General features: G+C 41.3%; 2 protein-coding genes across 5 annotated transcripts in view; one reads left to right on the top strand and one right to left on the bottom strand.

Moving 5' to 3' along the window:
* The window catches only part of ASB3 (ankyrin repeat and SOCS box containing 3), a 32,477-nt gene that overhangs the window by 9,663 nt on the left and 1,316 nt on the right, over positions 1-21,498 (bottom strand). For 2 of the 4 annotated variants that reach the window (XR_001465585.4, NM_001031517.3), the window contains exons 2-8: positions 7,859-8,070; positions 7,374-7,532; positions 6,598-6,710; positions 5,882-6,017; positions 4,949-5,126; positions 3,437-3,634; positions 962-1,213 (exon numbers count right to left, since the gene is read on the bottom strand). Coding sequence is in view for 3 of the 4 variants with exons in the window: in NM_001031517.3 (NP_001026688.2) it covers positions 962-1,213; positions 3,437-3,634; positions 4,949-5,126; positions 5,882-6,017; positions 6,598-6,710; positions 7,374-7,532; positions 7,859-8,054 (1,232 nt within the window). In the remaining variant the exon portion in view is untranslated. Of the gene's footprint in view, positions 1-961; positions 1,214-3,436; positions 3,635-4,948; positions 5,127-5,881; positions 6,018-6,597; positions 6,711-7,373; positions 7,533-7,858; positions 8,071-8,501; positions 8,674-21,498 lie in introns of those variants that run through there. The other 2 variants (XM_040697273.2, XM_040697274.2) reach the window with 2 other exon arrangements.
* Positions 8,775-19,640, top strand: CHAC2 (ChaC cation transport regulator homolog 2). Its single transcript, NM_001031032.5, has 3 exons — positions 8,775-8,939; positions 14,671-14,706; positions 16,808-19,640. The coding sequence occupies exons 1-3, from the start codon at positions 8,805-8,807 to the stop codon at positions 17,189-17,191; spliced, it is 555 nt and encodes a 184-aa protein (NP_001026203.2). The 5' UTR covers positions 8,775-8,804; the 3' UTR covers positions 17,192-19,640.

Raw genomic sequence — 21,498 nt, 5'->3', positions numbered from 1 at the left:
TCAAGGCACAAGGGCATAAAAGGCACTACTATCACATGTGGGGAAATAGAAGTCAGAGTACATGTATTTATTTAACTACTTAAAAACAGATCAACAAAGTTTGCAGTTAGAAACTTTCCTACTAGAAATGGTGTTCACAAGCACTCAGAAATCAGTGTAATTTACATTCTAAACTTCTAGCAATAGCTTACAGAGGTTTAAGTAACAGCAAGTAAAACAGCTGTTCTAGTATTGCACATGATGAACAGCCATGCAATTTCACAGTACATCTTCTTGGCTAGATATATAAAACCCTTAGTCTTCATCTGAATGAAAAACTGAATATTCTGAGCATGCATGCAAAATGTAGCAGAAGCAGACATGCCATGCTTTACATATGCTCCTCTACTGTCCAACACAATATGAACAGGAGAAAAATAACATACAAAAACTTCCTAATTTTAAATACATATCTAATTCTGCAGTGCCTGATACAAAGCACTACCAAGCAGTTACTTATTTTTTACCACAGGATTTTGTTTAAACCAGCCTCTAACTATTCCTTTCCTTCTCTCCCACCCCTGGGCCAGCTTCACCTTACATTTGTTTCCCATCTCTCCCAATCTCTTTCTCAGTATTTGAAATTCTTCCTACAATTACTGTATTACACATACAAACTCAACTTGCAACAAAATCTGGGGGGGATTTTAAGAAATGCTGAATGTAAAAACTGAGAATGGATGTCATTCTTCAGAGCAGCAGTCCTCATTCTAACTTTCTTCCTAAAAGAAATCTGTTTTGCTCAATTGAGCTGCCAGGCATTAATCTTTCACTTCAGAGTTTCCATAACCCTCACCATTCCTGATCAAGGCATGTGAGTGTCTTGTGTTGTCCTCTGAAGGCACATGTTAAATAGCATCAGCAACAGCTTTAGAGATGAGCATGCAATATTTAAGAAAACAAGGTAACATTATCTGTTTACCAGAATCTGTACAGTAAATTCACTGGATTAAAGCCAGCCAAGAGCAGATAAGGCAGCCATTCCTTGTACCCTTCAAGGGCTTTAACTGCGTAGCTTAGAAACTCTGGTAGCTCCTGGTGGGAAGGCAGTGGACAGCCCATCTTCAAGAAGCGTCGAAACAAAGTAAACTTCTCATGGTACAGGCAATATCCCAAATTTATCCCAAGCAGGGTAATCCCGTAGTTCAGAAGAATATCAATTAAATTAAAAAACCTATCAACAGTATACAAGAGAAAATTCCATTAGTTTTCCACAGAAGGCATCTGTTAGTTCACTTCTTGTCGCTAAGAAAGCAGATTGCTTTACCATAAGCCCCTCCACCTTCCCTAACCCAAAGAAAAGTCCATCACTCCATTCTGAGTGCAATTGTTTCTAGAAAGCATCAGTTTAATACAAATCTGGTTTCTGTGTCTCCAATCCTTATACTTAACACATTTGTTCTCCCTGTCCTGAAAAAGGAACAACCCATGGCTCCTTCTAGTTCCCAACTCTTCACAGCAAGCCTTGGTGATAAACAGGTGCACCCAAAGTCATCATTTTTATGGGCACTTGTAGCACAGAGGTACTGTCACACCACTCCTCTGCCATGTGCTTGTAAAAACAGAAAGCACTCTGCTCATCCCCCTTGCAAATGTAACATGCGTTGAATGCACAAGTATGTGAAAAGAGCAAAAGATTGCACTGCTGAACTCAAGGAGAAGCCCAATATTTGCAGTGTTTAAGGGTTTACATGTAGCTGTGTTTGTGGGAAGCTCTCCAACCCACTGAAATACTGCCAACATTTTAAAACGTGTTGCAATTTTGTTTGCTTTTTAATTAAAAAAAACCCAAACATCCAAGTTCTATTAAAATAAATGTTATAATTACCAGTTATAGTAGGCACAAATATTCATGTGTATTCTGCAAGAATTATCCCAGCCAGCCTAATTCTTTTAACAGCTTTATCCAGAAAAAAAAACAAGTACATCATCTCAAGACCACCATTTTAAATCAAAGCAGGCTTTCTCCTAAAAAGTAATTTCTCAAATGGGCTCTGCATACCTGTGTTCAAGCCTCAGTTAGTGACAGGAATAGGGGCTCATCCTCTAATCTTAATATTTTGGCTAAGAAAATTTGTAGGTGATGAAGTTCTGAACCATTAAGGTATTGCTTAAATTGGTTATTATTCTTTAAAAATAAAGGATTTGAGAGCAAGTCACACGTGGAAGACAATAAACAAGAACAGAAAACTGAAATAATGAATCACAAATCTAAGCTGGCCCTGTTTTAAGATTGACTAGATAAAGTGCATTTTAATACCTTGTAATAGGGGTTGAACAAAACTCACAACTACCCCAAACTCATGAATTTAAATGGCAGTGTAAGCAACAAATTTTGATTCACACACATGAACCATTCTGTTAGAATCTGAGTTTTAAGAAGATTTAAAAATCTTTATGAGATACATTTTTAATGGAGCATTTTAGGCATATATCGTTACTTCACATTAATAATCCTGTCTACAAAGGGTGAACCGATTTGTTTTCAAGTGTATTCCCTACAACATGAAATTTCTCCATTGTTCCAAGGTGTAAATGCTATCAGGTAATGGCTCTCAAGACTCAATTAAAATGTAAAGCATTACAGGTCTGTACAAAGCTCAGCACTGCCAGGAAGTAACAAAGATCTTGCTTTGAGCTGCATCAGTATTCAATCATTCAAACGTTTTATACATTGCATCAGTTTGGGAGGCGGATAAAGTGAGCTCAGGAACAGCAACATCTACATCTCTTAGAATTAACAGCTCACTACTCCACAGAGTAATTTCCCATGGAAAAATGAAGAAGTTTCATTACTAAAGGAAAAAGTCTGCAGTAGGGATTTGAAGAACACTTCACATGACACCATACATACATTTAGGAGTCAGGCTTTTCTGTCTTACTCTTTTTTCCTCTACAGCAATGACATTTGCATTATGAAGTAAGCGTCATTTTATTTCCTACTGAATACTAGAGGTGTGTACTACCTATCAAACCTAAAAAGAAATGAGTCATGATCTCAAAGAATTTATCATTCAATTTTCAAGTCCTCTTTACAGTTATAGCATTGAGCTGACTAGCTCTGCTTGTCTTTTGTACAAGACCAGCATACAGAAAACTAAAAGACTACTTTCCAATAATTCATCCTCACTGAAAAGAATCTAGCTGACTAAGATGTGTCGGTAAGGCCTTTTGAAAGCACAAGAACTAGACTGCAGTTACGTTGTACAGGAGTCAGAGAGCCAAGCTCCCCCGAAGAGCCTTCAACAACCACCCCACACACCTGCCTGCTACTCACAGATTAACTCCGCCAGCTCAAGAGCTGAGGAGAAAGGTCAGAAAAACCCTGCACATTTAATGAAATAGTTATAGTCCAATGGAGTTATGAACAGTTTTAGAACATAAGATGTGTACTTACTTTCTTTGGAAAACCATACACATGGGTGATCTGCAGCTGAAGGTTGGGCACTCTTGAGCATTTGGACTGTAGCCTTCTTTAAGTAACATTTCCAAACATTCTTTATTTCCACCGTATACTGCTGAATACACAGGGCTCACTTTGCCTTTTTCTTTGTCACAAATCCGATTGGTAATTGGTATTAGTAACTTTAATATACTGCAAGTATTTAAAAACAATATTGATTTGTGCGATCTTAAACAATAATGAAGCTTCAAACTTACAATCATTTTTTTATCATCATTACAACTCCAGAAGAAAACCCTACCTATTGCTTCATTACTCAGTTTGCTTTAAAGAAGAACCATTATCATTTCCGATACAGACCTGTAACAGTGTGCTTCAACACAGATTTGCACTGACAATGGACTGAAAGAACTGCCCTGCCACATGCAGACTTCAGAGCCTCTAACATCTTCTGCCCTGTTACTTGAGGAAGGCTAGCAGTGCACTTCAATTTGAAGGAGAGGTATTTCCTATTATCCAACAATCCTTTTTACAGCAACAGAGTACCTCTCGCAAAAGCCAGACTCCTATAAAGCCTGAAAGCCACCTGAATGCATGAATTGCCAATAAAATTAATATTTACTTCTGTTCTACAGTACTCATAGAGATACTGAAGCAGAAAAATCATTCAATTCCTTCCTTCATATCTGTGGCCCAAATCCTTCCTAGTTAATGAGGATCACCGGGAAAATCCTTTGCAATGAGAATTTATTTCCTGCTCAGATATTGCCAGTTCTGCTGCCAAAGCTATGAGGGCAGCATTTGATTTAAAGATATTTCTAGCATTGACAATTTTGCCAACCCATGTTCTGTTTCTGAGAAAACAAAGAAAAATCAACTCAACATCTACCAGCCTCCCCTTCTCATCAGTTTGAGAACAGGCACCAGTTTGACACACACACTCCAGTGACAGCTCAGTTGAAGAACACCTGAGCATCTACTAATAATCCTGCAGATAGTGTCATTGTTAATAGATTTTAGTCACACATGTGCAAAGCATGGATGTTCCTGACAGATGCTTTTCCACAGTGTCTGTTATGACAAGAACTTCTTAACACCTTAGATGGAAAAGTGATTTGTTATTTGCATACAATTATTTCTTCTACTTCACAGTTCAACAGTAATTCTAATTAAGAGCTGTTCAAGTCATGTATAAATCATATGCTATTGTTATTTACATTTTAAAAGTCATATGGCTACTAAGTGAATTAGTATCTGACTCAGCACAGTGTAAAACCTTCTAAACACATCCAGTTACAGATTGACCCAGATCAGATGCTGACTTCAAAATGGTTGTTCACTTTACTGGGACTGCCAGCATGTTTAAAATATGAACGCAATTAGAAATTCTAAGCTACAAATCAGCTGGAAAACTCATTTTCCTTTCTCCTAAAGCTGAACATCCTCTTTGTTGGCTGGGCTTTTATTACCAGAACGCTTCCTCTGAATGAACTTTTAACCACCTACTTTTTATGGCCCATCTCAGCTGCTGCGTGAATAGGCAACTGCCAGTTATCCTCATTGCAGTAGAGATTTGGATCTGCCCCTTTCGATAATAATAGCTCCACACACTTGGCATGGCCCTCCTGTGCAGCGATCAGTAGCGGAGTGGCTCTGTCTTTGGCCTGGCAGTTGACATCTGCACCTGACAGAAAGACTTCAGGTTACTTGGTGTAAAATAAACAACAAATTAACATTAACAAGCAACTGGTTTTCAGGGAGTGACTTTACAACACAAGTCTTTTCCACAGTAATAAGGAAACGTTCACTAGCTTCCTGCTAACTTTTTCAACAGTCGGTGCATTAATGTTAGCTTCCCCAAATGATAACGAAAGTGCTGGAGGAAAGGCAATGGTCAAGACAATTGTTTGCTTGCAATTAATTTTTGAGATGTTCTCCCCAGCTATTGGTAGTTCTGTTAGCATGCTTCCTCTGGTTAGGTCGAGGCACCCTCAGCTTTAATATGCCTAACGCATATGATTTTGTTTGTAAGGATACATGCACTCAGACACATGACACTTGCAGATTGTGCGGATGAAACCACTGCTGTCACTTTATCACTAGAGAGAGGACTCTTCACTTAGCCTAAACAATATCCTATCAGAAGAGTAGCAGCACCAAAATAGTACTAACACAGTGCTACTGGAGGTTTTCTGAAGACTGATGATCCTTAATCTCTCCATAGTTGAACTATTTCCTACTATCACTTGATGAAAACTGCACTACGCTACTGAAACAACTTTTAATTAAGATGGTGTTGCATCTATCTGCAACTGATATCACATTTAATTATTTATATGTGAATTTATGAAGTGCACAGGTAGAATTAAAATTGTATCTGATGACAAGCATCTGATGTAAGCTTAAAAATAACAAAGTCCAACAAAAGACTGCTATTACCATGGTTTATAAGCGTTCTTAAGCTCTCCAGCATTCCATACTGAGCAGCAACAAACAGTGGTGTAATTCCAAAGTCATCCTTACACTCGATGTTTGCTCTTTTCTCCAGGAGTATTTTCATTATCTCAACATGTTGCTGAAATAAATATTTTTATTTGTAACAAAAAAAAAAAAAAAAACCAAACAAACAAAAAAAAACATAGGGAAATGACATCATCTATGTTCCCCCCACATTCTAAACAGAAATGAGAAAAATGCAATATACTCACTATTCTAAAGATATGATAGAAAAAGTGTTGGAAAAAATTTGATGAGTTTAATTTATTTTTTTCACATTTGCTCATTTGCAAATGGAAATTAATTTATTGGAAACTTTAAAGTAATATATTTCAATCCTGGAAACAACTCTTAGATCTCACTGATTAGGAGATACTCAGCATGACTTTATCAGGAAATATCATAACACATTCACTTCCACATACAGTAAGTGAGCCAGTAAGTGCATGCAGTATTAATAATTCTTCAATTATTGCTTCCCAACATCAACATGTCATGAAGTTTTACATGCACTCTTGAATCCACTGCAAGCCCTTTAGCAATTATGACTGTTAAGGTACGTTAGGAAAACATCACCTGATCAAAAGACAAGATCTATGAATTACAGCTCAGAACACACTAGTTACATGGCAATGGGATGATATGCTCTTACAGGTTACCTGAAATGCAGCTTGGTGCAAAGAATTCCACCCAGACCAGGAATGAGATCCTTCAACGCTTGCTCCATGTTGGATCAGAAACCTCACAACATCTGCATGCCCATTTTCAACAGCTTCAAATCAAACAGTAAAACAAAAAAACTCAACAACAACTTATTATTAAACAATTCACTGAAAAACTCAGGTGGTCTCATCACTAGGTTCCTGACACAACTTTCCTAATTATTTTATACCTGTTTATATTCGCTTACTTCATTTTTACATTTAAAATGCAAGAACAGAGGTGGGAAACAGAAACTTAGTCACAAAATTTCTAGTTGGACATGTTAGAAATCCACTGCCATTGTGCTGGGACTGACAAAACCAAGTTTCTCACCTGTGAAGCAGAGGCAACTCTGCAGTAGGCACCTAACTATGTGACAGCTTACGTGGCCTCTTCAGCTTAAGAAGCCCACTGGTTATGTTCCAACAGATTACCCGAAACTTAAGCTTTCTTTAAAAAAGTTTAAAACTTTTTACATCATTGATATGAAACTCATTCATAAGGCATATTTTTAATTTATACAAATATATTAATTAATGAATCCTACTATTTAGTCTTTCGATATTGTTTAAAGATATCATCCAGAGCAGAACTTTCTTTAAATAAGTGGTTCCTGGATCTACTCCACCTCTGAGCCCCAAGCCTACTATTTAGGCTACAAAAGCATGAACTCTGGAGTACAGCACAGCTTCTCCCATATAGCAGTCACTCTGAGACTTCAGAAAAGCACCACCTAGGAAGAGGGCAGTGTTTGATTCAGTGGTAACTTGGTCAGGATCAACTCCAGCTTCCAGAAGAACCCCAACACACTCCAAGGACCCACAGCGCGCAGAAAGGTGCAGTGCACTCATCCCTTCAAACGTCTTTGAATGTATGTAGTTATCAGATGGAGCTACAGATGAGAACAATGAAAAAGGAACATTGAGCAATAAGATAAAAAACATAGTTCTTAACCTAAAATACTTGAGGTACTGGATGTGTGAGGCTTGAGGGTATCAGTTATTGCTGGCCATATACAGGTACTTGCTTTGGACTGAGAAGATAAAGTAAAACCAGCCGTCATTCACGGACTATAACACTGCCATTTTTATTTACCACATCTTGTCAATATCTATGAAACAAATTTACAAAGGAACATGACAAATCTATTTAATTTATATCTTACATCACTGGGGAGTTGAGCTGCAAGTTGAATGATTTCACACCATTCTTCCTCACCTGCATTAATTAGCAGCCTCAGACATTTGCTGGAATTGTGAGCTGCTGCCTCGTGTATTGGCATCCAGCCCCTGTTGTCGGGGACATCAAGGCTGTATCCCTGCCCAATCAGCTTCTGCAGCACTTTAGCATTCCCTTCTCTTGCTGCAAGTCCCACAGCAGAACACCGGTCAGAATATGCCTCTGTGAAATCCATCCTTTACTAATAAGCCCTGCAGTGGGAAGGCATGAGGGAAGAAGTAAAGGAGGGAAAAAAGCAGTGCTTGTTAGTACAAAACACACCCAAATTACTACAGTACAGGGCCAGAAGCACTATCAATGGATCAGAGCCTCAAGGCTCCCTGTGACTGACGGCCTGGCTGTGAGCCAGCAACGGGCCTTGGTGCCAGGAAGGTGCATGACACAGAGCGAGGGCAGCGGGGTGACGGAGGCGATCCTCCCCCTCTGCTCTGCCCTGGTGAAGCCACACCTGGAGCGCTGTGCCCAGTTCTGGGCTGCCCAGCTCAAGAAAGACGGGGAACTTCTGGAGAGGGTCCAGCAGAGAGACACAAAGATGTGAGGGGCCCGGAGCATCTGCTGTGCGAGGACAGGCTGAGAGACCTGGGGGTGCTCAGGAGAACGGAAGGCTGAGAAGGGATCTTACTGCACTTATCTGAGGTGCAGCAGTCAGGTGGGTGAGGGCGGCTCTGTCCTGCAGCGCTGTGCAGGACAGGACAAAGGGCAACGGGTACAGACTGGGGCACAGCAAGTGTCACGCAGACGTGTCCGGGACCCCCTGCTCACACGGGTACGGCGCAGCACCCCTCGCTCTCACCGGGCGCGGAGGTACCGCCCCACAGCCGGGCGGTACGGGAGGAGGGGCACGGAGAAGCCGCCCCGCCCTGCCCGCAGTGCGCATGCTCGCCCTGTCCCACCCGCAGTCGGGGCAGCGCGGCGGGCTGTGGCCATGTGGGTGTTCGGCTACGGCTCCCTCATCTGGAAGGTGGACTTCCCCTATCAGGAGAAGATGGTGGGGCGCATCCGCGGCTACAGCCGGCGGTTCTGGCAGGGCAGCACCGACCACCGCGGTGTGCCGGGCAAGGTGAGGGGGGCGGCCGGGTTCTGTCAGCTCCGCTGGGCTCCGCACCCGCGCTCGGTGCCGCGTGCAGAAGGGCCGGGGTGCCCGGGGCTGCTCCTCGCCCCGCCGCCGGCACCGTAACGTGGCGGCACCCGCCGAGCCGCAGCCCGTGCCCCGGCTGCTGGCAGAGCGGTCAGCGGGCCGCCTGCCTTCCGCGCCCGTCCAGCGCTGTCGGGGCGGGTCTGTCCCCAAATCCGAGTCCTGCCAAGTGACAGCCGGCCGTAACTCCGCTCTGGGGAGGCCCTAAGGGCACTCGCTGCGCTCTGCGCCTGAACTTAACTGTTGGTAGCTTCAGAGTGCGCCTGAAGGGCACCTGATGCTCCACCCTGCCGCTGTGAGGCACCGAGGAAGAATTCCTCCGGTTTAGTTCACTGTGGCAAGATCCACTTTTTAATGCTCAGAGTTTTAATTTTCTCCTTCATTCTGTTACTGTTTGGTGGGTATATATGTGTGGTTAAGGCACTGGAATAACACCGTTTCACTGCGCTGTGGCCCTCCCCACACACGGGCTAAAGAGCTCAGCAGACACTAAAGGGACAATAGGTGACAGAAGCGCCCAGCAGGTTAGATGAATGCCTTTGATGTGGCAGGACTGCGTTATTTACAGCTGCAGATGCTGTTCACGGTTGAGTCATCAGAAATGCAAATGCATCATAAATGTGTAGGATCTGGTACTCAGTACGGCGCTAACAGCTCACCAGCATTCAGTGCTGGTTTTATATCGTGTGGAACATCTTTTCCCCAAGCTGCCAAAGCAGCCCTCAAACCTGTGCCCTTCCGACACTGCTCTAAAGCAAGACTGGAGCTAATGAGGGCACCTCTAGCAAAGGCAGAAGGATTCTTCTTATAAAGAAAGCACAGTGTGCTACATGTAGCTCAGAAGGAGTTTCATGTAGTCCTAACCAGCACTAATTCCTACCTCTGACAGAAGGTGACTTTTGCAGTGCTTACAGGTACAAGCACACTGAGTGTTTCCCTGCTGCTCTCTGGGCTGGGAGGACACAGCACGTGCTGTGATGCTGGCTGTACAGCTGAGTGCCTTCTCAGCAGGAGCCACCAGCCATCCTTTTCCAAACTCTGCTCATGTGTGTTGCAAAAACTCTATTCTTTCTATTCTATTTTCTCTTGCATCTGGATGGACCAAAAAAAACACACCAAAACCATTCCAGAGCTGTTCAGGTGAGGCCTAAGAGTGTCATCTGTAAACCTTCAGTACTTAGGATTCTGGGTTTTAAAACAAGTTTTTAAAAATCAATAGAGAAAGTCCCTTTCTTTGGACTTCAGAAAGTCATAAATCCCTCACAGGCCAGTATTTCTCTCTTGAGACTGCACTCCATTACCTTCTGATGGGCTAACTTAAAATTCAGGGGAATAGCCAGAGTGCATTTGTGTGGATTCTGGAAGTCTTGCAGAATGGCTGTACCAACTCACTACCAGCCAGTGCATCCTTTATTCCAGTTAGCTCCGCTGTTTGCATTTGTGAGCCAGTCCAGGTCGTGCCCAGAACCATCATCTGCAGCCATACACAGCCTTAAAGCAAACAAAAGCCCTACAGGGGCTCATGCACTACTATATTTCTATTTAGGAATAGTGTGTTATTATTTATGCTTATTGATTAACGTGTTTTACTTTTGTTGATGGAAATTCTTCGTGTTAACGTAACACACTTCCTCAGCACCAACAAGGTAATGCCTTCTGGAATTAATCAGTCCACAAGTCATTGCTGCTAATTCCAAGGCAAAGGAGCTCCCTCACTGTGTGCTGAGCACCACAGACACTTCCTGTTAGCAAGGCCTGATGATCTCTGCTATAAACCATTACAACCTCTAACATCAGGAGCAATGTGTCTTGTGGGTGAGCCATAGGAGAAATTGGTCCTTTGGTACTAATGCATTTTAAAGAAGAGCAGTGAAATACTAACAAACAAGTTAAAAATGCTCTCCTGAAAACACAGGTTGCTACAACATTCCATAGTCAGCACAGCAACAACATGCAGAGCACTTTGACATACAATGGCCACAAGCTTTTAGTGCAAAACTCATCTGGCCCTGTACTCACTGAACTGCTTGGCTGATGACTAGCTAACCATCTTTTTACAGAATAAAGTGATGTTTCCATCATCCTGTCATTGGCTCAGAAAGACCTGAATGACAGTAAGAACAAGTGCTTGTGTAAGTGACAAATTCAAATGTCCTAGTCCAGACTTCAGAAAAACTGGCAACAGAAATGCAGTCCTACACGATTCACACTAAACTTCTCAGACTAAAACCTAGGGGAGCAATAAACATCTATTTAGTAGAACATAACCAAAGCATATCTTAGTATTTTCCCTCCTAAAAGTACGTTTCCGAGCTTCCTAAACTTCTTCTAGTAAGGCTGGCTTTCTAACTTTGCATTACTGGGTTTGGTCACCCGTTGACTTCCCACTGTTTCCAAATCCTTCTTGAAGCACGAATCCTCATAGTTACTTTTTCTATTCAACTACAAAGGAGGAGATCCATTAAAAACATCAACATTTAAAACTTCTCCCAGTAACAAAGCATATAGCTTGTGCTATGATAATAATCCAGCTCCTTCTGCAAAACAACCAGTTTTCCATATTTACAAACTGTATTTTTAGCCTCCAGTGTTTGAGAGAATCTCTTCCAACAATAGCAGACTAACCTGCTGTCCTCATGCTACCTTAAATGTGCTGAGTTCTTCTTACTACTGCAGTTCTCTAAGATAGGTTCCAAAGCTCACTTACTAAGAGCTCCTCAACAAACTTAAAATTCAGGGCATAATCTCACCCAGATGCATTAATTTGAACAGTTTTAACTCTTGGCAGCTCTCTGAAGAGCCCAGACATGCACACCGCATCTGCATTTGCGTCAAGGCCTGCTCTGTACAAGAACAAAGCTGCAGCGCTAAGTTAGGACTGTGAGTTTGGTTCTCCCCATTGCCCTGTGTTCTTCATTCTTCTGCAAGCCACGGGAACAGCACTGAAGTGCAAACACATTCAAGGGCTGAAGCGTGAAACCACTGTTATTACAGCATAGTTTGACCAAACAGCTTGCAGCAGCCAGAAAGGCAGTTGGATGGCTTCTCCTTACAGGCCCTCTCCCCCACCTGCTGCGGCTGCCCAGTGCCCAGACAGTCAGGCAGTCTCAGTGTGAGTCTGGCTCCGCTGGAGACTCTGTACCTAACCTTTGGATGTGCTTGGAAAAAAAAAACCCTAAGGAAATGTGATGACATGGTTGATGGAGCTCCAGCTGCCTGCTGCCCACTGTTAACCTCATAGGACTCTTGCGTGCTCACTCTGATGTGGAGTTACCAAGTTTATAAAAAATGAGTGATTCAGCTTAAGGTTAATTCATTTTAAGATAATGAAGGGCTTTTAGCTTGTTAAATATGAAGTGGAGAAAAAAGGTGTTCAAACTAAAACCTTTTCTAAGGTAATGTTCCCTTTTTATCCCATCTTATTTTCATACTCAGATGCCAAAACGAATCGATTCTTCTATCAGTAAACATTTGGTATCTTCAGGATCTGAGCACTTTAATGTACCATTGAAAATAATCTTGTGTAGCAGTGGAAGACCTTACTTCTGTTTGCCCTATTAATTTCATAGGACACATTTGCTAGACCTGAGGAACTGCAAGCTATGCAAAACTGACAGAAGTCCCTCAAAGACACCTGACTTAGGAGATGATTCAAGTTCGCAGTACTCCTTGGGCACAGAAGAAATTGTTTTCATTTATATTATATAACCAGTCATTTACAGACGTGTTATTTTCTTTACTTAGATTGCAGAGGTAATACTTGTGGTTCCATAATGCTGTTTGGTTTACGTAGTTCCCTGCAAACCAGTCAAACAAATAGCCTGGCCTTCCCTAGGCAAACAGATTGTTCTGCCATCCCACAGCCAATCTGAAGGTGAAGTTCTCTTCAGAGAAAGGCAGCTTCTGTGTAAAGAGAAAGGACATTTGGAAAATTGAGCAGGTGTGAGAGTTGCACTGTAAAGAATGGATATTCCTAGAATGTGAATGGACAAAAATAAACTCTTAATATCAGAACAAGGAAGGCTCAGAACAACAGAACAAACAAAACTAATGAAATATGCATTCAAATTGTGGAACTCATTGCCACAAAATTTGGCAGAAACATATATATCAAAGGACTAAAACTATCTGGACAACCCAGAAGAAAATAGATTAACTGGTAGCAAAGACAGTAAGACTGAGTATAAGTTTTAATGCTGTGACTGGTTCAGAAGAAAGGAAGTGCACTGCAGATGGGACCATCCCTATTTGTGCCTATGCACATCCCTAGATATGTGCCTACACATACCACCAACAGGAAGAGTATAAAACAGTCACTGTGCTTCAGTGACTGCTGCTGGTCTTTATCCTAGTGCGACAAATTTCCGTGTTTCTTCCCAGCTTGTTAAGTGTAAAATATTTAGCACAACATTTGATCATCACAAACTTCCCATCTGTGAGAGACAGCCTAGCATGACTTCACTGTTATTGCCCAGATGAGATTTGTTAAGATATACTCTACAGTTAGTCAGTGGTATACTTAGCCTAACTCAAAGTTAACTCTTCAGCACTATTATTAGTGCAGTGTGTTAATTAGCTTCTCTTGAGGCTTAAAGCTGAATGACAGCAAAACAGCCCCAGGTGATTTATTGATTGAGACTATTCTCAAATGGCCTAGGTGAACGGGTAGCTGTGCCAACTTTTCCCCCAAAATAAACAGCCATTAAGATGATGAAATGGCTTACACTGAATCAATATTATCTACAGTTGATGGAAGATGGCTCTGCAAAAACTAAGTTTTGTATTTTCCTTCTGAGGAAAATAATTTCTGTTCTTCTGAGGACTCAGTGTAGGAGAAAATCCTGTGTTGTTACTGTGTGAAAGAGACAGAGATGAGTACAGACTAAGCAAAGAGAACTAAGCATGGACACATCAGTGTAGCTATGATAGAGGAGTTGTAAAAAGACTGAAATGATAGAGTACCCAAGGGCAAAAGTTCGCTAAGACTCAATGAAAGGGCCGCATCCCCACACACCCAGTTCTGATCATCTGCCTAACGCCCAAGGAAACGAACTTCTACCCTAGAGTACAATTGAACGAACCAGTATCTCTGCTTTCCCTTAAGTAACCAGACACTAATCTGATGCTAAAAACAGCAATTTTACACTACTGATGTAGTTCCTCATAGGGTTTTATGGTTTAGGTTGTTATTTTAAACTTTATTGAGGAGTTGGTCTCTGTGATCCTTGTGGGTCCCTTCCAGCTTGGGATATTCTGTGATTCCACAGGTTACACAGAAAAACTCAGCTAGCTGTAACCTTCCAAAAACATCTGATTTGCAGGGTACTTTTAAATTTAGGAGTTGCCATAATGTGTAGTTAACATTTTCTAAGATTGTCAGTGCAAGCCAGGGCAGCAGTGGTAGCATCTTGCTTCGTTTAGCCACGCTAGATTTCCACATTATGTCAATCTGCTGTGCCTGAGTATAAACTTCTTTAGAGAAGAGAGAAGGTTCACCTCACTGCAACTCTAGAGAAAACACAGTGTGCTCCTGATGAGGAGGAGCATGACTGAGGACAAGATACTCTGGATAATTTTGCGCTAATGAATTACTGTCACCAGTCATTTACAGTAAAAGCTGCTGACTGAACTAACGAGGATTTCCATTTAATTTTAGCCTGGAAGAGTTGTGACTCTGGTTGAAGACCCTGAGGTACAGTACTCCTGTCCTGTCTCTATAGTATAGAGACTGTCCTATTGTGTTCCCAGCCTGTGTAGTAAGTCACTATTAATTTTTGCTTCTCTACAAGCCAATAATTGAGTTATCTTTACTGAAATGAAGCATTTTCTCAAAATGACTTGAGAGTTACACCAATTCATTCATTCTTCATTACTTCAAATAAATCCATCAGTCTAAACTAAACAACTGGAAGTAGTTTCGGTCTATTATTACTAAAGGTATATTTTAAAGTATTTTCCTAAATAGTCACTTCAGGTCTCCTGCTATACAGTGCAGGTTTGTTTACTTTCAGCATACGTATGGTGCTGAAGGTGCACTGATATCAGACATCAGATGGTGCACGAGTGCCATCATCTCAGCCTCCCAAAATAAAAACTGACACAAAATAAGATTACGTTGCAGTGATTGAAAAGATTCACTTGCTTTAATTTTTGCTACATAGACAAAATGTTTAAGGAATGAAATGCCACAATTGTGTGTGTAGTTTTTACTTAATACTGTAAAATTAGCTCAGAGATAGAGGTAAGTTTAGCAGTAATTGTAAACTTTGACTGTTTTTGCAGTTAGCAAAACCAGCAAAACACAGTGCACTGTCCCTCATTGTGATTTTCTGTACCTTTCTAGTAAGGGTTTTTTTCACATTACAGTACTGCTGGGTACCATTATGTTACAGACTCCTATATAAACAAAGAATGGTTATGTTTGTTGTCACTCCGTTTCTATTGTTAAGCAAACTTACTCGTTACCATAGAAACTTTTTTTCCCCTTAGCAAACGAGTTTTGTTTGGATGGGTTTTTTCCCCTTTTCTCCAGAATCTGGTACAGCCAGATAATCACACCTCACCCAAACATCAAGTTAAAAAAACACGCTGTACTTCAATCCTAGCAGCTCATTCTTACAGTTTCACAAGGTCACCTCGCTTTGAGTCTCCCTTCACAGACTACAGCCGTTATTCCACTGCACACACGCCCAAACACTGGTGGCAGTGGTGCTTTCATTGGCAGTGCCAGCCCCCATCTCTATGCCAACTGTGTGTCCTTCTGCACCAGCGAGGCACTGTGCTGTCTGGAAACATCTAGCTCACAGTTATTTTAATTTGCTCCATCCAAATCTCTGTGCCAGTTAAAAGGAAACCACGATGAAAAGGGACACTGTACTCCTTGTCAGATTTCTAGCTTTTAATTTCCCATCATCTGAAATAGGATTCACCTACACTGAAAGCAAAATGAATGAAGTAGTGGTGCTTGTATGTATACATGGATGTAACGGATAACAGACCACGATCATTTTCCTCTGCTGCGTTAAACAGACGAAACCGAAACAAACAGAAACAGCAAACTCAGCTCTCACTCATTTGCCCACCTAAAACTTTGCAGGAATATAACTCACCACATTTAATACGTTCTGAGATTTCATCCATGATGAAGAAGAAATATAGACACTTACAGAGGTGGTGATGAAATTTATCCCAGCAGTGTTTGCTGAGAAGCTAGCTATGCTCCATCTAATTATGCAAAACTCAAGGTTCAGCTCAGCTTTTTCTTGGGCTCAGTGTCAGTGTGGCAGCATTAGTGCTCTCATGCTGCCAGATCTGTGACAGAGGGACAGCCTGCCCTTAAAAGTGAAACTGGAAACACAGAAAGGACTTGATAAAAATTACTTGGAATCTGGCACTATTTACAGTTTTAATTTTCACTGCACTATTTTTGTGAGGTCAGGACGATACTTGATATCCTTTCTGTCAGCTCTCTAATAGACAGCGTTCAGAACCTCATGAAGGCTATATATGATTTCAGATTTAGTTACAACAATAAATTGTTCCATAAGAAAAGCCTCAGCATCAGGAAGAAGGTAGAGGATCAATTTGCATAGTTACTGTTCTGACGGAAGATTTCCTGAATAGAACAGCCCTCTTGATTTAGGACTCCAAGAATAGTGCGAGAAATAGCTATAAAAAGACTGAAAATGGAAGAAAAAATTCAAGTGTTTTACCAGAATAAAGCAGAAATACATTCATTTCAAAGTACACTTTTAAACCCTGCTTGGATTTTCTTTTCTTATGTCCTCTCACAGGGCTGTGTGTGGGGTGTTGCTTACAGACTGCCAGCTGGACAAGAATGCGAAGTCAAGGCATACCTTGACTTCAGAGAGAAGGGAGGCTACAGGACTACAACCGTAGTCTTCTACCCAAAGGACTCGTCCATAAAACCCTTTGATGTACTGCTGTACATCGGCACTCGCGATAACCCCAACTACCTCGGTCCTGCGCCTCTGCAGGAGATCGCCGAGCAGATTATTGACGCCGTTGGTCCCAGCGGAAGAAACACGGAATACCTGTTTGAACTCGCTAATTCTATGAGAAATCTTGTACCAGAAGATGTAGATGAGCATCTCTTCTCCTTAGAGAAACTAGTAAAGGAACTCCTGGAAAAAGAACAAAACCTAAACTGCCTTTAGAATAACTTCTTCTAATGGTATTGCTTCATCTTCAGAGGAACGGTTTCGTTGCACAGTGGGTATATGACTTGGAGGCATATTTCTCTGTACTCTGCTATATTATTTATTTTAATATTGCATTCAAAAGAGTAGTTAGTCATTAAAACGTACTGTTTTAAAAAACATTCTTTTGGGAATCTATAGAAAGGGCAGCAGGGGAAGCGTTTTAGGTTTGAATTTGGTATATTGGTATTTTACCCCAGGATTACATCTTTCTTTATAAAGATCACCAGGGAACCACTTAAGCCTTTCCGTTACTTCAGGTTTTAAAAAAATCTTCACAATATTTTTTATGATCAAAATCTGCATTCACTTACAACTCCCGAGTCATTGAAGTGATGGTTCTTTCCAATTCAAGACCACCAGCGTAGAGCTCAGTGCAGCAAAAGAGAGATGTGAAGTACTTCTTGTAAATCACATAGTGAATGTGTGATACAGCACTTCCATCAGTGTTCAACTTCACAGAAATTAAGGTATTCCACTGCATCAGTGACCTCATCTCATAGATCCTAGTTTGTCCTTAGGCACAGAGGATAAAGTGTTTCAGTTATAGGAAAATAGTCTTTGCCCTTGGCTCGTTATGTCATGCCCCTGAAAACCACAGCACGGGGTACTCTGACGTCAACACACCGTACTGTATCAGTGCCTTCTTTTACTTCCAAGGTTAGTATCAAGAATAAATCTAAATTACTGAAATCAGCTAAGAGTATGACTTGAAGCCACAGTGGAGCAAGAATGCTCAGAAACTCAGCTCTGATATCTGCCTCTAGATGCTGGTGTAATTCCATGTCTTATCACCAGTCTCTGAGGATACAATTTAAGTCAGCAGTTTTCAAGCAGCATTTCAGGGATTTGAAACAAGGTCATTAAGAAAGGAACCCCCTTTTCAGTCAATGACATGTGTTGTATGGGCTGCCAGTCAGCCAAGGTTGGAAAGCCACCAGCTGAGGCCAGTAGCCTTACTTTATGCAAAACAGAGGTAAATGGAGCTTCCGTCCCGACAACAACTTGTCTCGCTTCTCAACATCTTAAGTTATTTTTGTGACTTTTACCAAAACGTATTTTTGTATGTTAACAAAATACCACATAGCATCAGGTCTTCTCATGCAGGGAATGTGTATGTTTAGTAGCAGTTCGGAAGTCTATATATTTTGCATTGGTACTTGCAAAAACATCTGTTTCTACTATCCAAGTTGTCCATTTTCTTTCTTTGCTTTGTCCTGTTTTATATTTGTAATTCCTCACAAATGCTAAGGTTATCAGAATAACAAGCTGCTGTTATTTCTTTTGGCCACCTACAAAAGTCAAAAAGGTACCTAGACAAGAAGACTGTAGGATACTACATTTCAAACCTAAATTCTAGATAATTAGACCACTTGAAATGTGTAGCCAAGAAAGCTGTCAGTGTGCTTCTGGCATCTCTCACGCATACACTCACTGAGGGAAAAAAAAAAAAAAAAAAAAAAAGCAGATTACTTTTTAGAATCTGCTGTTTAATGGTTGAATGCCACCATTTTAAAAGTACGTAATAGGGTCTCACTTGATGGACAGCTTTAACCTGCAGAAGCAAATCTTCTGATCATATCAGTATTAGAATCGTACGAAGTAGCGACGCCCCATTCTTCCATTAGTACACGAGTTACTTGCAAACCCCCATGGGGGTCTTGATTCTCCACTGCACTGTGCTGGTTTAGGATTGATACAACTGAGTGGAAAAGCAACCCTGACTAATGCATCTGTAGGGCAGGACAGAAGGGTGGTCAGGACATCCAGGTGTCTGTCCATAATGGCAGTCATTCAGATGCCCGACAACGTAATGACTCAAACATCTGAGTGACTTCGCACACCAAAAACTGACAGCGATAGCCAACACCCACATCAGCACTGATGAACACATGCCATTAACACATGCATTTAGTCCCTCTGACCTAAAGAACAAGTCTTAAGTCTTAGGGGATATTCAGCTGTTACTAAAAATGTTAGGTATGATTTATTTCACGAATACATAAGTGTTCCTCCCTCAGCAAAACAAAACCCACTTCTTTTTTTGTGCTTGCCTCGGATACAAACAAGCTGTAGTAAAGTTAAAACATGTGGAATGGCATGTCCACTTGATGCATTTTTTAATTCTTTCCTCCAAAGCTTATCTGTGTTCCTCAAAACAGGGCAAGGGATGCACACCCTCGCTAATGATCCAAAAACATCAGTGATGATTCTCTCTTTGAAACTATATTTAAGTACTGTGTTGGGGCACTGTGGTTATGTATGGCTCTACACTTTGTATCTTAATTATATTCAGGACATTGTTGGTTCATTTGCTTTCCAGATTCATAACATTTGCAATAATATCTGTAATGTTACATTCCAGTTTGTGCATACAACTTCAATACAATAAAATGCATCACATTTATTAATGGTGTTGGAGAAAGGAACTTCTGGTGATGTTATATTTAAGAGGTACCCAGTAATAGGATGGACACCACTGTGTATCTTAATAGCATCTCTTTATAAAATGCTGTTAGATATAATGATGAAAAATGATGTGCACGAACTAGCAACCACTATGCAGTAATAAATGATGCCAACATAAGCAATTAATTAAAGCACTGGAAGCATGTCTGAGCCACCCTTCCGACAGCTTCAGTCACCAACACAAGTCCGGTATGCTTTCAGATCTGTTACCCATCACAGAATTAATACACACTTTTTGTATGCCACATGCTTATTTTTCTTCCCTCCTTAATAGAACCAAATCTAAATTTGTGACAGAAGGATAAGAGATGCTTGTTAGGGCTTAATATACACATGCACATACAGTAAGTCATCTCTAAACTGTTTCCAGCAGTCTGAACGCTTCAGCTAAATGCCAAGCTGCTGGTGGGTAGGGGGATGCTGGCTGTCCACACAAGCAGACAGCAGCACAGCAAACCACCAATGTGGCACTGTATCCTGAATTTCTGCTGTGCAAGGGTATGATTTTTGTAAGGCCAGAGAGAGACTGTTTCTCAAGTAATTAGGCTTCTCTAGCAGTCTTCTGCAGAACCTTGACTTCATCCGTACAGTCATTTCAATTGCCAACTACAGCAGCTCTTACTATTCTAGCTTCATTCCTCCAGTATTCTTACTATGATCATTTCCTTGCCCCTCTGTCTTTTTCTTCAGGTAACTTTCCTTCGCTTCTTCCTCTCCTTTATCTCAACTATCCTGCCTGCATCCTTCTGGTCTTTTACAACCTACATCTTCTCTCCTGGCACCATGATCTCACTGTACATGCATTTTAACTGGATGAATTCTCTTCCCAGCCAAACTTCAGCACATGTTTAACAGGAAAAAAAATTACGTGCTTAAATAAATAGCATACAGTAGCACAGCTCGCAGGTATTTGCTAGACCTGTGACAGCTGCTTAGTACAGACTTAGCTATCTCACCTGCATTATTTCCATCTAGAAATTGTTCTTCCTATCAAGGCAAAAGTTAACCAAGGGCATACAAACCATTTATTTAAACAGTTTGGGTTAACTCAGCTCCCTTTACCACTGTACACACAGATGCACATACATACATCATGCTGTTGGCAAGTGTGATGAAGAATGGCCTGGAACAAACCACCAGAAACCAACCCACTTGCACAGACCACACAGCAGCCAGAGCTTCCTTTCTGCATCACCTCCTTCAGTGCCTTCACACTCCTCACACCAGCTGCCTATGGGGTCAATTCTCTCATTAAACATTTAAGAATTTATTAAGAATTACTGTACACTGCCAAAACACACCCATCATCCCCACATTATGTCCCTTTGCCAGCTGCAAGGCAGATGGTATGCCAGCATCTCCATTTTGGCCCAACCATGTCTCAACACTTTGGTCTTAACTGGAGATAAAAGCAAGCACTTGCCTCATTATTTTTGCCTGAGCATTAAATAGTGTTATTTCTTTGATATTCCAAGCCTATCTTGTATAATAGAAGCCTTGTTGGCACTACTTTAAAAACTTGGGGGGAAAGAAAGAAACAAGGATTCTGTGACACAGCCCAGCCAGCAGAGTTACACTGGTGCTCCCATGGCACGCTTTGTTGATGGGAACAATACAGGGCAACCAGCAGTTATGGCACTAACGAAAGGTGCACGCTGCCCCATGTAGAGGTTTGTTGTGCTGTACTTGAACTTTTAAGCCTTCTAGTACAACAAAGATCAACACTTCAGTAGATTTCTGCAGTAACAGGTATTTGGGTGGAACTATCAGGTAACAGTTGGGTTCCAAGGGATGGA

Source organism: Gallus gallus, chromosome 3 (genome assembly GCF_016699485.2).
Source record: "Gallus gallus isolate bGalGal1 chromosome 3, bGalGal1.mat.broiler.GRCg7b, whole genome shotgun sequence".
In the NCBI taxonomy this organism is placed as follows: Eukaryota; Metazoa; Chordata; class Aves; order Galliformes; family Phasianidae; genus Gallus; species Gallus gallus.
Note: the sequence above shows the minus strand (reverse complement) of the source record. Positions and strands in the feature narration are given on the sequence as shown.

Excerpts from the sequence above, each read along its gene's own strand:
- CHAC2 (NM_001031032.5), top strand. The coding sequence starts at position 8,805 with ATGTGGGTGTTCGGCTACGGCTCCCTCATCTGGAAGGTGGACTTCCCC. Across the intron at positions 8,940-14,670 it reads ACCGCGGTGTGCCGGGCAAG|CCTGGAAGAGTTGTGACTCT; the intron begins GTGAGGGGGGCG and ends ATTTAATTTTAG. Across the intron at positions 14,707-16,807 it reads CTCTGGTTGAAGACCCTGAG|GGCTGTGTGTGGGGTGTTGC; the intron begins GTACAGTACTCC and ends GTCCTCTCACAG.